The 16,131-nt window shown below is 39.9% G+C and overlaps 1 protein-coding gene across 2 annotated transcripts in view; it reads right to left on the reverse strand.

Annotated features, from left to right (window-relative positions):
• Positions 1-16,131, reverse strand: part of LOC149462753 (follicle-stimulating hormone receptor-like) — a 172,596-nt gene that overhangs the window by 59,709 nt on the left and 96,756 nt on the right. For both annotated transcript variants that reach the window (XM_089676476.1, XM_089676475.1), the window contains exon 3: positions 2,367-2,441. In XM_089676476.1, the coding sequence (XP_089532602.1) occupies positions 2,367-2,441 (75 nt within the window). The remainder of the gene's footprint in view (positions 1-2,366; positions 2,442-16,131) is intronic.

Consider the following 16,131-nt stretch of genomic DNA (forward strand, 5'->3'; position numbering starts at 1 on the left):
CAGGGTAGAATCTGCTTTGCTCAGTGGAGGATCTGTCTGCTGAATCCCCTGCTTAGCAGAGCAGAGCAGACGGATGACAGGTCCATGTTTGCTCCACTTATGCAGAGCAGACACAGATACAGCAGACTCTGCTCTCTGGGAGATTGGGTGTAGAAGGACTGGCTGTCTGTTTACACCTGACTGCCCTCCAATCCACCTAGACATAGAGGGGAACAGATCCCTTTCTGTTTCTTTTTAGCGGATCATATCAGATTGGAGGTAGGTACAAGTCCATTTATCCCTGCTGATCCATAGGAATACATGGACCATCCGATCAGGTCCACCTGAAAAATTGACAAGTGGACCTGAGCAGATCACCTATGCTATTGGAGAAAACAATGTGATCTCAGTGATTTTGACTGTAGCATGATGGTTGTTGCTAAATAGCCTGGTTTGAGTATTTCTGTACCTGCTGATCTCCTGGACATTTTACACACAACACTTTCTCAACCATTTTACTCCAGAGGAACCTTTGAAATAGTTTATGGGTCTCAGGAAATCCCTGCTAAAATAATTTCATTGGAGGTCATTGGGAAAATGTTCCTTATATTGATGGTCAATGGGAAGAATGCCACCCTTACCGACAGCTAAAAAAGATCATTGATGTCACTTTTTTACTCCAGAGGAATCCCTAAAATAATTTTCAAGTCTCGGGGAACCCTCAATAAAACCATTTCATTGGGGTTTAATGGCAAAAATGCCCCTTACAGTGGTGGTCAGAATGCCACCTTTACAGATAGCTAAAAAAATAGTTGGTGTGCTGGCTTTGCCAAGTGGCACTGATCCTGCAACTATGCAGGTGCCATCAAATGGAAGGTCAATCAATCAAAGCTCAAGTAACCTCTGGAGGAACCCTAGGGTTCTAGGGAATCCTGGTTGTGAACAGCTGCTCTAGAGTTTATTCAGAATGATGTGAAAAACAAAAAACATTTAGTGAGCATCAGTTGTGCAGCTTGAAATGCCTCGTTGATAAGAGATGTCAGTGGAGAATGCCCAGCTTGGTTCCAGATGGCAGAAAGGCTGTAGTAACTCAAATAACCACACTTGTGGGGAGCAGAAAAAACATCTCAGAATGCACAACTTGCTGACCTTGAAGATGATGGGTGATGACAGACCTTGCTTGATTCCACCTCTGCTAGACAAACGTAGATAGTGTTTGTAAAATCAAAATTTTATATAAGTAATTTAGAAAGCAAAGCTGGGTAGAAATTAGCCCTGAACCACATAGAACACAAGTGTCAAACACAGGTTGAATTCAGCCCACCAGGCCATGTTATATGGCCTTTGCATCTCTCCTGTAGCTGCAGCACCCCCTCATCTCCACCACCACACGTCTCAGCAGTTGGCAGCAGAGAGGACTCCTCCACCAGATCCTGTGCTTCTTCATGCAGCCACAAAGAGGCTTACCTCTGCCACATCTCAGCAGTGTGCAGAAAGAGGAGGACAGAACTCTTCCTGCAAATCCTGTGCCTCTCTATGCAGCCGCAGCACCCCCTTGTCTCCGCCTCCCCTGGTCTTAGCATTTAGCAGACTCCGGCAGCTGACTCAAACCCTCCTCTGGTCCTCTTCCAGACTCTACACTTTCTCTTTCACAGCTCCACCACCAGATTCTTCCCAGCAGCAGCACAAAGTAAAGGGGGGAGGGTGCACTGTGATCAGGGGCGGACTGACAACTCATGGGGCCCCCGGGCAATAGGGGATCATGGGGCCCCTGTGTCCTTGCCCAAACTCAAAAAAGCCTATGAAAAAGGTACCAGAGGCATCTCATGGGTCCCCTACTGACTCCGGGCCCTCGAGTAGTGCCCGAGTTTCCAAATGGTCAGTCCGCCCCTGACTGTGATGTAAGGGAGGGTGGGGGACTCTTGACCTCTGATGGTACAGGACTTTAAAGGTGCTCAAATACTTATTATAATATTATAATATTTTTTTGGACTTATGGGACTTTGTGCTGATGGAAGGGCTATACCAGTCATGAAATTTTATTATGGTGGGAGGGGGGCTCTTGACATCTGATATAAGTGTGGGGGGGTGTGTGCTCTGGTCATCTAGTATTACAGATACAACCAGCCCTTTGAGGATACCCATAATGCAGATGCAGCTCACAATGAAGTTGAGTTTGACACCCATGACATCGGGGCTTGATGTATTGCCATATAAAAAATAACGGTTGAATTTGGAACTCCTCTAGTTTGTAAAAAATCTTTCATCACTTGGTTATTTAAACAAGACCAAACAAGAGGTTTCCTGGGTTCATTCAGAACAGTTCTCCATTTCTAACAGACAATCAGTTAATATGTCATATCTTATTAAATATTTCAGTTACTTACATTTCCTGCAGTTGAGGGTTGTTTGAGAATACGTTGGCCTCTATTGATTTCAAGTCATAATTTTCAGATATCTCTCTGTATAAAAATGTACGGCAGGCAACTTAAACAATGATTTTTAAACAGACTGAAAAATAATTTCATAATTTAAACAAAGATTCTCTACTGACTCAGCTAACACATGTATATACCATGATTCTACGATCAAAATTTAAAATCCTATATTCATTTCCACATTGTATTTCAATTATTTCTAGCCTGCTCCTATTAACATGAATGATCTTGAAGTTTGTAAACTTACATTGTGAAGATCCCACATATTTACAGCTCTGACTTTTGTGACCCGTAGTCACTATACCCTGTGAGTAGGCACTGCTGTGTCACACATTTCACAGAGTCTGGCTTCTGAACTACAGAGGAGCTGAGAGGAGGAGTTTTAGAAGGTGGAGTCAGGACAGGAGTCCCTGCTTGCAGACAGCAAGGTACCATGGGACATGTAGTCATTAGAAATGGAAAGTAAACAGCAGAGGAGAAGGTGCAAAGCTAGCGGAGAATTCAGGAAATTGAGGAAAGAGATGGCCAGCAGACAGGCAGCACTCACTGCAAAGTATATGAAGTGAACTCTGTATTTCCAAACAGGAAGCAATCATACACTTCTTTTTTAACTCCCTTTCCTGTTCCTACAATTCACCAATTTTTTCTTTAAAAAGTCCTCCAAGGCTGTGTTTTTTGCACCCGAATCACTTCGGTTCCTCCATACCTCCAGTCAGTTTTCTTGCCAGTCCACTTTGTAACCTCAGCATGACCTTGGATTCTTCAGGGCCCTTCTGATGGGAAGCCAAGAGGAAAGGTTCACATCACCAAGTAGTGATGTGGGCTCCCAAAGAGAATCCTCTCATTCCATAGTCCAGAAGGCATGACTCTGGATGGAAGGAGTCATGTGACCACAGATTCAAGTAAGTAGTTGAAACTTTTAATGTAGTTTTCTTTTTTTAATAGCTGAACTCCAGGAATTCAGCTATTTTGTAAACACTACAGGCATACCATGACTTAAGTCCAGTGAGGTGGACTTATCAACATCTACATCTACTATCCACATCTGACAGGTTTATTGTTCTCCAAGAAGATAACTTCTGGAGCTCTGTGGCTGCTCACTGTGGTCTCAGTTCCTTCAAGTTTAGAGTGGCTGGAATTGCTATGCCCACCCCACCACTCCTTCCCATTCAGAGAAGCCTTTGTATTATGTGAATTCACTCACAAAATACAAAGGCTTCTGTGAATGGGCAGCAGAGGAGGGGAGAGGGCATAGCTTCTCTGTGTGCTTCTTTCCTCTTACAGTCAGAGTGTATCCTCCAGGATTGCAATATGTCTCTCACATATATGTAATAGAGATAAGTCCCAGAGGTGACATGCACCTAATTAGAAATAACTCATAGTGTGCCTACACTTCTTGCAATGTTGCTGAATTCCTGGAATTCTGCTTTAAATAATTGTGTGACAAGACAGAGAAGGGAAAATATATCAAATTTTGGTGGGGGGGGGGAGAGATGGTGGTTGGCAAAGATAAGCTTTAAAGCTGAAGTATAACCTACTTTTTCTGGTTGCTCCTTACTCCCGTCGTTAACAAGCTAATGGCACCTTTCTGCTTTCCATGTTTACCTTAATTTAAACTTTGTGATACCATCACTGAGTCTCTTCAATGCAATGCAGGCAGATCATGACTGGCGGAGGGGGGGGGGGGGGGGTGGCTGTCAAGGTGTTACCTGAATACATCATAGCACCCTGCTTCCATACTTTGAAGGTGTTATGCAATTATCAAAGTGCCTTAATGGATGGATATCAGTCTGCAAGACTGATCAGTCTGCAAGATCAGTCTGCAAGACTGCACATTCATAGACCTTGCCAAAACAAGTTCATGGCCTTGCCATGGCCTGCAAATTCATGGCCTTGCCAAAACAAGTTGCAGAATATATAATCCAGTTAAAGTACGCTTTCTCAACCTTTTTTTACCATGGAGGGACCCTTAAAATAATAGTCATGTCTCCGAGAACACTTGTTAAAATTATATCTACAGCTTAATGCCATACCCCATTGTGGATCTATGAGACAAACGTTTCTTCGCACTGGTGGTCATTGAGAAAAATGCCATAAGAACAATACATATTACAATGGTAGCCAGTGTAGAGCCACCATATATTGGGGACAGTGGACAGAATTCCCTTTACATTGATGGTCGGTGGTGAAAAATCTTCACCTTTCCTTTGTATGCATTCCTATGCTGAATGCCCACATGTAATGCTTCCATGGTGTAAAGAACTGAAATTCAGTGAATGAAAAGGGTGGACCAGGGACAATCAGACTGGAGAGTAAAGTTAATCCGGCCAGGAAATGAGTCGGGTTTTGACTAGTCGCAGCTTCTAATGCACACTGCAAGAAGCTCACAGTGTGCAGTTAAATTAGAGTATGAAATTTCACTACAAAAGAAGAGCCTTTAAAACTGTGTAAGACTGAAGACAAGCTTGGAGTTCAGCTTTAAGACCATCTGATACAAGATACCAGATGGGAAGCTACTGCATAAAGATTGGGTTGTGAAATGTGTCCCACACAAGTCTGAACATCCAGTTTGTTCTACTTGCTGTATATTTGTATCTGTATATATGTTATATAAATCAGCCGCAACTTTGCAGAACAGCAACCTTTCAGCTCTATGACATCGTAATATAGTCTGTAGGCAAAAATACCACCAACGTATTTTCCATCGAGCAAATGACAAACATTGTATTTATCACATAAACTGGCAGGTGTTGACATTTCTGTGAAATATTACACTTTGCCTCATTACTAAGGGTTTCTGTACAGCACAGATTTCTTTTTCTTATCACCCACAGATACTTTCGTGAAGAAAAACTAAAGTTTATTCTTTTTAACTTAAATGACTTTAAACTTTCAAGTAGGTGTGCCACTGACACAGTCATTAGTGTCATGAGTTTAGACAGCCGGTGAAATCATTTGTGGCTGTTTCTGGAAGGACCTTTAGCCAAAAGTGATTATTTTTGACAATTACATTATTTTATTTTACAATATTTGTGAAATCTACAGATGGAAATGTACAAATTGAAGCTGAACTCCAGGCAAATAGCTGTTGAGTTTGACACGTGCCAGCTGTTTTACCTGCCAAAGGATTCGTAAATCTGCACAGCCAGGTTTTTGAACCAAGGACTGGGTGTTCTGGGGAGGAAAGTGCCCAAAATAGAACATATATAGTCTAGATTTATTTATATTCGGACTCTTGAATCATAAAGATCCAACACATTTCAAGGGTAGCAACTTTCAGTCATGTCTTAAGCTGTGTAGATGGAGTAATTACCCTATAGGAAGCTCACCCAAGAGTGGTGGCCAAAGGTTGACTCTTTGCTTGCGTAGAGACTTGGTGTGCTAGGAGGAAAGCACCATAAACAGAACATATACAGTCCAAAATTAATCATGTTCAGTCTATTGTATCATAAACATCCAAAATAATTTAAGGGTAGCAATTTTCAGTCAGAACTTAAGTTGTAGACATTTTTTTCTTCTAGACAGCACAACCAAAAGTGGTGGCCAAAGGTCGGCTTTTTGCTTGAGTGGAGACTTTGTGTGCAAGGAGGAAAGCACCAAAAACAGAACATATACAGTCATAATAAATTTACTTTACACTCTTGTATTATAAACATCCAACAAGTTTCAAGGACAGGAATGTTTACTCAGGTCTTAAGCTATGCAGACAGAATTATTTCCTAATAGACAGCTCACCCAAGAGTGGTGGCCAAAGGTTGGCTCTTAGCTTGAGTAGGAGGAAAGCACCAACAACAGAACATATACAGTCCCAATTAATTAACGTCAAACTGTTGTATAATAAACATCCAACATACTGTATTTCAAGGAATTTTCTGTCAGTTCTTAAGCTCTAAGGTCTTAAGGTCTCCATGTAGATAGAGTTATTTCCCTATAGGAAGCTCACTCAAAAATGGTGGCCAAAGGTTGGCTCTTTGCTTGAGTAAAGACTTGGTGTGCAAGGAGGAAAGCACAAAAAACAAAACATATACAGTCCCAATTAATTAACTTCAAACTCTTGTATCATAAACATCCAACATGAAGTGTTTCAAGGGTAGGAATTTTCAGTCAGGCCTTAAGCTCTAAGGTCTTAAGGTCTCCATGTAAATGGAGTTATTTCCTTATAGGAAGCTCACCCAAGAGTGGTGGCTTGCTCTTTACTTGAGTAGAAACTTAGTGCACAAAAACGAAAGCACCAAAAAACCGAACATATACTGTTCCAATTAAATAAATTCAGACCCCTGTATCATAAACATCCAACACACTTCAGGAGTAGGAACTATCAGTTAGGTCTTGCTTGAGGTGATTGTAGCTGTATTATTGCACAAGAAAAAGAAACAATTGAGTACTCTCCACTCTCTGCACTAACATACAATTTTTAAGGACAAGCTTTTGCGATATGTTCCCGTCTTCAAGGTCCAAGCAGTACCAATACTGCTAAAACTTTGTGTATTAGTACTACATGGACCTTGAATAAGGGGACATGTCTAGAAAGTTTGTCCTGAAATATATCACGGACAGTACTCAATTGTTTCAGTTAGGTCTCAAGCTGTGTAGATGGAATTATTCCCATATAGGCAGCTCACCCAAGTATGGTGGCCAAAGGTCGGCTCTTTGCTTGAGTAGAGACATGGTATGCAAGGAGGTAAGTGCCAAAACACAGCATACAGTATACAGTCCAGATTAATGAAATTCAAAGTGTTGCATCATAAACATCCAAGGTGTTTCAAGAGTAGGATTTTTCAGTCAGGTCTTTGTATATGGAGATATTTTCTTATAGGCCACCCAAGAGTGGTGGCCAAAGGTTGACTCTTTGCTTGAGTAGAGACTTAGTGTGAAAGAAAGAAAGCACCAAAAACAGAACATATACAGTCCTGATTATTACATTCAAAGGATTGTATCATTAACATCCAACATGTTTCAAGGGTAGGAATTTTCAGTCATTGGCTTAAGGTGTGTGGATGGAGTTATTTCCCTATAGACATCTCCCATGAGAGTGGTGGACAAAGGTTGGCTCTTTGCTTGAGTAGAGACTTGAAGGTGGATTTACTAAAATATTTGAGAATGTTCACACAATAATATATGTGAAGATACACTTTAATTATTCAGGCATGTGAAAAGAAATTCCATCTTTACTTGTTTTATCTACACATGAATGGATAATTGATATGAATCTCCACACATATTGTGTGGGCATTCCCAAATCATTTAGTAAAAAAGCCTCTTCTTTTGCAAGGAGGAACCCATCAAAAATAGAATATATGCAGTCCAGATAAATTAAATTCAGACTCTAGTAGCATACACAACCAGCGCGTTTCAAGGTTAGACATTTCTAGTCAGGTCTTGGACTGTGTAGATGGAGTTATTTTGTATAGGTAGCTTACCCAAGGGTGGTGGTCGAAGGTCAACTCTTTGCTTAAGTAGGGACTTGGTGTGAAAGGAGGAAAGCACCAAAAGCAGAATGTGCACAGTCCAGATTAATTATATTCGGACTCTTGTATCATAAAATTCCAACACATTTCTGGACTGCAAAGGGTCCCCCTTCATCAATGCTTGGTACAAATGAACAAAGTGTGTAATGCACTGATAAAATTGGAGAGATGTTGAGGAGTAATTAGTCTGATTAAGCACTTAAGCAGCGCTTAAGTGCTTAATCAGCAACTGGGGCAATTATAATAATTACCCCTTAGGATTCCTTCAATTTTGTATGTCCATTACACACTTTGCTCAACAATACCAAGCCCTGATAAAGGGGGAACCTTTAAATTCCACAAAACATGTTGTATTTTAATGATAAAAGAGTCAGTATGAAACTAAATTTGGATTTTATGGGGGAGATTTACTAAAACTGGAAAGTGGAAAATCTGGTACACCTCTACATAGAAGCCAATCAGCTTCCAGGTTTTATTGTCCAAGCTAATTGATGCTGACAATAGAAGCTGATTGGCTACCATGCACAGCTTCACCAGATTCTGAGTGCTTCAGTTTTAGTAAATCCCCCCCTATATGGTCTGCTTTTGGTACTTTTCTCCTTGCACACCAAGTCCCCACTCAAGCAAAGAGTTGACCTGAGAACCTGAGTGAAAATACCTACTTAAGAGATCCAGCACTCTGCACCTTTTTTCAGCTTCCAAGGATTTTGAACCAGACATTATATCCAAATCTGTAACCTCCTTGTTTTTTTTAAAGGATTGTTCAAACAGTGTGATGTCATTATTTACTTAAATTTTTTTGTGAAGGAGTAGGGCTGCATCACCCCTAACTCACTCACATGGGGAATCCTAAAGGTGTCTTCCAGTTCCATCCACAGACCCCCAGAACCACTGGGCTAGGGTGGTGGGAAGTCCAATTCCTCATCAACATGGGGACAAGGAGCTTTGTCAGGGGATCCTCCTTGGCAAGGTAGCCCCTCATGTTGAGGACATGCGACCTAGTATAATTCAAGAGTGGGGGACTGAATGCTCACCGCCCTTTTTTTTGGGGGGGGGGGGGGGCTTTTTTTCTTGTTGTTTGCATGAGGCTCTTCCTTTAAATTCACACCAGACCCAAAAGGTCTATCATGACATTTGGGAGGAGGAACCCAATGTTTTTTTTGCGTGGGGTCCTCTTTGATATTCTTAACCAGACCTTCCTCATGTATAAGGGTCTGGTATGTATTTAAGGGGATTTTGTTTGTGTCAGTTCCTCCATTAACATATCTACAGTATCTTATCTAGGATAATAGTTTGGTATACATGAAGGGCATTTATGGCCATTTTGTTTACAACTAAAATGAAGCAGCTGGGAACGGTCATTTGCCAGCAAATTAAACAGTATTTTCTTTCTTTGTAAATGTCTGCTTTTCTGAAGTAGGCTGAATACACAGGCAGGTAAGGGCACCTCGCAGGCATGATGTTTTAAGGACATTTTCAATTTTAATTTTGACCTTAAAGCATTTGTAAAATTGCTGCTGTAAGCTAAATTGATTTTTTTTTCTTTTGTCAGTTCCCCATGCCATTCGTTTGACAATCATTTGCCTATTAGCCTAGAAAATGCCCCTTACCTTTTTAACATTTGGCTCCCATTGACTTTAATGGGATTCAGGTTCTGCACCCAAACTTTAGTCATGTTCTGCAAATCTGCCTCGAATGGGAAACCAGGTACAGTATATTTGGCACAGCAAGTGCACTGTTGTTTTTCAGGATAAATTCAAAATAAAGGGTCACTTTTCAGGGTATTCTAGCAAAATTTCTAAATGTTCCATATAAGATGTCTATAAGAAGATACATAAAGCATATCCTAATTTTTTTTAGTTCAGATCAACTTTTAAGCCACCATACATGAGTAGAAAAGCACTGCGTGTTCCCAGTCTTTTATTCTCACTTGTGCCTTAATTTTCCCACATATGGAGACCATATCAGTGGACAGCAGGAGATCGCTGTTGTTTCCAATTGGATGAATATAACCTTTTCAGGAAATATTTTACATAATTATGATGTATATATTTGCAAAGGACAACGAACACCTATTATGTGTATGATGGATTGTTGGTTTAGTATTCTTGCTTTTGGCTATTAGACTTATTGTTGGCAGTATTTAAGATTTATTTCATGAGTGATCATGCTTGATATGTGTATATTTAATCATGTCCTTAGAAAGGGTCCCTGTTGAAGTTCTTGTGTATTTTTAGGCAAATTAGATCATTTATTTCATATAACTTTTTGACTGCTTTTATTGCAGTTATTCAGGTGTTCTTAATAATTGTTTGTTGTTGCCCTTGAAGTTGAACACTTCCTTGATGATCTTTAGTTGTTGTGTAGTGATATAAAAAAAGTCCAAGTTTCGAACTTTTAAGACAGAAACAATTGAGTACTGTCCATGATACTTTTTTTATTTGCACTAACATACAATTTTGAGGACAAGCTTTCGGGGTATGTCCCCTTCTTCATGTCCCCTTCTTCAAGCGATCAAGAGCACTGTATCAGTAAGTTTCTGTGATAGTGCCAAAAAGGTAATGACCGTATGAAATAAAAATATCTTCAGGATGGAATCTGCCTTGGCATTGTGGATCATCGACTGCAGGAAGAACAACATCCCTTTGGACGGTAACCTCATCCATGAGTAAGCACGGAAATTGTACCAGCAGTTCACTACAGGAGACAATGCAGTAGGTACCGAAGAACCGCAACCAGGACCATCAACAGCACAGGAGCGTGAAGATTTTCAAGCCAGTAAGGGATGGTTTGATCATTTTCATAAATGATTCGATTTGAAAAATGTTTCTTTACATGGAGAGGCAGCATCTACTGACAAAGAAGCCGCAGAGAAGTATCCCGAGACCTTCAGGCACATCATAAAGGAAAAGGGATACAAGCCCGAACAAGTTTTCAACATGGATGAGACTGGCTTAGTCTGGAAGAAGATGCTGTCCAGAACTTACATCATGAAGGATGAAGCCAAAGCTACAAGGTTTAGGGCACAGAAGGACAGAGTGAAGCTCATTATGTGTGGCAATGCTGCTGGTTACATGATCAAACCAGGCCTCAACTACAAAGCAGCGAACCCTAAGGCCCTCAAAAACAAAACTAAAAACCTTCTGTCTCTCTACGGTATGCCCATCCCTAAGGCCTGGATGACCAATGTCCTAGCTTCAAACTGGTTTCACGAGTGCTTCATCCCTGAAGCCAAGGAATACCTCCATGACTTAGGTATGGACTTCAAGCTGTTGCTCACTATGGATAATACATGTATATACAGTATATATATATCTATCTATATATAGATATATATATATATATATATAGTGCATTCAGACTCAATTCACTTCTCAATTTTGGTATGTTGCAGCTTTATAATACAATTGTTTAATTCCATTCTTTTCTCCTTAATCTACACTCAGTACTCCATAATGACAAGGCAAAAACAGAATTTTCGAAGTATTTGAAAAAGAAAAAACTGAAATATCACATTGGCATAAGTATTTAAACCCTTTGCAATAACACTTGAAATTTAGCTCAGATGCCTCCTATTTCTTTTGATCATTGCTGAGAAATTTCTACACCTTGAATGGAGTCCACCAAGGGTAAATACCTGCAGACACATTCAGTTCTGTGGGAATTGTAGTATGGATAGAGAGGAGCATGTGACCTGAAATAACGGCACTGCTTGCTCTACACTAGTACAGTGAGGTGCATCAGTGGAGGGTAGGGAGCATGTACTGTATAGGACAAAAAAACGAAGCCTGAAAACAATGGTAAGAAACTTAAAAAAAATAGAACCATGGTATACTTGTTATTTTAGAACAATTGATATAAACAAAAATCTGAGTTTAATGTCACTTTAAACCTTTCATGCACAGAGGCCATTGATGCCTTGATGCCTCATTCACATTTATCACCATCAACACGTATTGGTCAGCCTAAAGCATATCTAAACCCAAGCATAAAACTGTAATATACTGCAGCTTGCTAGTCCTTAGATGTGGCATCTGCATTGCTTTCTTTTTTTGCCTTTTTTTGCCTTTTGTTTTTCACCCCTTCCTTTTCCTCTGGCAATCCTGTAAACACGCTTCTTGTGCTTGGATGTCACTCACTCCCCTGTATCGATAGAAGAAACCAGGCTGCTCTCCTGATTTGGACTGTCAACATGGCCTTATCTCTTCATCTCCATTTCATATGAAAGGTAGACGGGATATTGGTAGTTTACAGAAAATAGCTTTGAAAGAAAATAAGTTCAGCTCACAGGACAAGGACATTGCAATTCTGGTAACAATTTTATTCTAGGGTTTGGCTATCCTTTAACCACTTTATGCCAGTCGTACACATATATGAGGCCTCTCAGTGGGTGGGCCTTAATGCTGGGTGGCTGCATATATGCGGCCATGTATAAACACCTTACCGTGCTGAGACCACACTCCCAGCACGATAGCCGACAGGGAACGGTACGCATCTGATGCATACTTGCCATTGGGAGTTTTCTGATCATGTGACAGCCAATCATAGTGACCACATGACTTGAATGCCCTCCACCCACTGGAATCTAGAAGCTCTTAAAGGGCTAGGAGGCATCAGTGCGAAGGAGCTGTGTAGGGATAAATATGATCCTTGCTGAAGCACATATATAGAATGTTATAAGATGGCTGCATACTTCGTTTTGACTATGTTTTATAACTTCATATATTGTAAGTTGTTTATTGCAAAACATATATCTTGATTGGAAGTGTGCCATTGTGTGTGTTGATCTAAAAAAGGCATAATGTCCACTTTGGACCTTCCAGGGTGATCTGTTTCTGTTTGATAAGAAGAGCTATATAAGCAGGGAAGGACTCTATGAAAAGTGGAATGCAGGAAGGATGGACACTGTATTCCACATATACATATATGCTCAATAAATATAATTCGGAGCCTTATCTCGTCTGAAGGTAAGTATTCAAGTTTCCTTTAAAATAGAGGAACTTCCCTGTGGGGGCATGTTTTGTCGCCTCTGTTTTATACAGCTTAAAACTAATAAAAACTATTGAAATACAAAATAGAGGAACTTGAACAGGAGGCTCTATCCTCCCTACACATGGTAATGATAACTCAATAACTAATTTGTCTGCCTCAATCATTTTCATCCATATTTTTAAGGAGACTTATACAATATAAAAAAACAAAAAAATACACAAAAAAACTCCACAAGCTTTGTTTATTAAATAGGCTGACAAACATGCAAAATGTTAAATACAAAATAATTGTAAATTTTATATATATATATATATATATATATATATATATATATGTATTTTTTTTTATTCATTTATATATTATTAATATTAAAACAGTATCTGAACTATTAAATAGATGTCCCTGCAGATGAACACTCCAGCTTTCACTTTTGTCAATGAAGCCTCCAGCCATCTGGTGATCACAGCTGACAGCGATCACGTGATCGGAAACGCTCTGATTGGTTCCCCATCATCAGTAGGGAAGGGACAGCCAGGATTGAGAGCAAGCAGCCAAATGCCGATGAACACTAATGCAAAAAATGCTAAAAAAAGCTTAATGTGACTTTACACAGCTAGGAAAGGAAAGAGTGCACCCGCTGGTTCTAAAATGGGGGATGACCAAGAGAGTGGAGGAACTCCAATTTACTTCTTATCTTCAGCGCATTCCAATTGATTTAGTCCTCATGCACACTGGACATTTTTACAGCGGCTGTTTTTGACTTTTGGCATTTTTTTCTACAGCCAGTAAATTCCCCAGCATGGTATCCTATGTGTCCATACACACATAGGCTTTAATCAGCATTTTTTGGCAGGAGCGTTTTCTGGCTGGAATAAAAAACCCAGAACTAGAGGATTTCAAGAGGAGTTTTTTAGCTGTAAAAATGCTCTAATGCTGATAAAAGCTGAAAACACCAATAGAAGCTGAAAAACGCTAAAAAACTTGGCTATCTGGTGTTTATGAGTGTTTTTAAGCCTGAAGATTTTGTGAGAGCATAACTGCTAAAAAATGCAAATGCTGAAATCACTAAAAAAAGCTGAAAAAAGCTAATGCAAAAAAGCTAAAAGATAAAAACAAAACTCACGTTTTTATTGCAGCATTCTATAGCTAACACTACTGGCATTTTTTATAACGTCCAGTGTGCATGAGGCCTTAAGGTGAGAGTTCTGTGAGCACTGAGGTGGCACAATCTGCATGTTTTGCAGCACTCTAATGCAGGCCATAGACGGGTTGAAAACCGGCCGTTTAAAAAAAAAAAAAAAACGGTTGTTCAATAGGTCGATGTTACCACCAATGGTAAAAAAAAACAGCCGATTTTCGTCCCGGCTCCGCTATTATATTTGACATGAAAAAGTATTGCGGTTGCAACAATGTATCCATTTGTATCCATTTTGGATACAGATGTTTTTATTCGGATACAAATAGATACATTGTTGCAACCGCAATACTTTTCATATAAAATATAATAGCGGACTGGAATTCTTCTGTTTCTTCTTTTTCTTTTTCTTTCTCTTTTTCTTCCTCTTCTTTTTCTTCTTCTTTTTCTCCTTCTTCTTTTCTTCTTCTTTTTCTTCTTCTTCTTCTCTCTTCTTTTCTTCTTTTTCTTCTTCTTCTTCTTCTTGCAGGTCATGGCTCATGCGCAGATTTTTTATCGGTAAAACGATCGGCCGATTTGCCCATCATTGCCGGCAAAATTGGCTGATTTTTTTCCAACTTTACCAATTAAAAAATGTGCCAAAACCCCGAAAAACGGCCGACCAATTAACCCACTAACAGTGTGAAAATCTGCCCTTTTTTTTTTCAGCGGACGAATCGGCCGATTTTCGACCCGTCTATGACCTGCATAAGAGATGGTATTGGTTATATGAGCACGTGAGAAATCCTATGGAGTTGTGAAGGAAATTGATGTAAAGTTATATCCACAATTCACCGTTCTAACTCATATTCACATGGACTTGTTTTTATGCACGTTTTTATGTATATTTGATGTTTTCATACTTAATTGTTTGATGGTTTGGTATGTATATTTTACATTAGCAGTGCAGAATTAAGTTATTATTTACTTGCTGTTTGTATACAGATTGCAGGTGGGAAGGGGTTAATTAAATGTAATCCTTTACGCTTCTCAGATTTATTCTATAACTATTAGTTTAAAAGGGAAACAATCAATGGTTTGTTTTCGATAAACATTATGCTTTATTTTCAACTAAGAAATATTAGAACAAAGTTATGAGACTGAATAAAAAGAAAATAAATCAGCAATTTATGTTTCCACTTGTCTGATTATAAAATGTAGCCTCGCTCCATAGTTCTTGGTCCTTCAGAACACTAACAAGCATTGCCATAGTAACATTCTCTGCAATTAGTTTGCAGCTAGTGCCAGTCCATAAGGTCAGCATTCAAATAGAAGAAAATAGTTTGAAATCAATTCTTGTTGTTCTAACAAGAAATGTAGCAGGTGGGCCCGAGAATTAAAGTGTATCTGAAGACAAAACTTTTATTTTAGTTTTACAGATAGTGGTGAGAGGTTAGGACCCCTGTAAAGTTTTTTCTGGCTGTCTGTGACCCCACTACGAAGATAAACTCTTTTTATTTGTCCTAATAATAGTTATCATTGTGTCATCATTACTACATCTTCAGTTTCTGGCTTTCTACTGGCATCTTCTCCAACCCTCTAAAACAGCAGTCTCCTAATTGCGGCCTGGATGCAGCTCTTTGCTTGCCTTTTTTGGTCCTTTGGAGCACTTCTGCTCCCAATGATATGAGGCACTATTCCTCCCATTGACACTATCAATGGGGCACTGTTCATTCCACTGACACCAATGGTTGGTCACTATTCCTCCCACTGACACCCATGGTAGGGAATAATTTCTCCCAGTAACACCATGAATAGGTGCTGTTCTTCTCATTGACACTGACAATGGGTCACTATTCCTCCCACTGACACTGATGATGGGGCACTAATTCTTCAACTGACACCAACGATGGGGCACTATTCCTCCCGCTTACACTGGCAATGAGGTACTATTTCCCCCCCCCCACTTACACTGGCGATAGGGCACTATTCCTCCCACTGACAGATGATGGGGCACTATTCCTCCCACTGACAGATGATGGGGCACTATTCCTCCCACTGACACCCATGGTAGGGCATTATTCCTCCCAGTAACACCAATGATAGGTGCTGTTCTTCTCATTGGCACTGACAATGGGTC

This window comes from Staurois parvus, unplaced genomic scaffold (genome assembly GCF_062004578.1).
Source record: "Staurois parvus isolate SC_StPar_1 unplaced genomic scaffold, SC_StPar_1.0 ptg000169l, whole genome shotgun sequence".
Classification (NCBI taxonomy): domain Eukaryota; kingdom Metazoa; phylum Chordata; class Amphibia; order Anura; family Ranidae; genus Staurois; species Staurois parvus.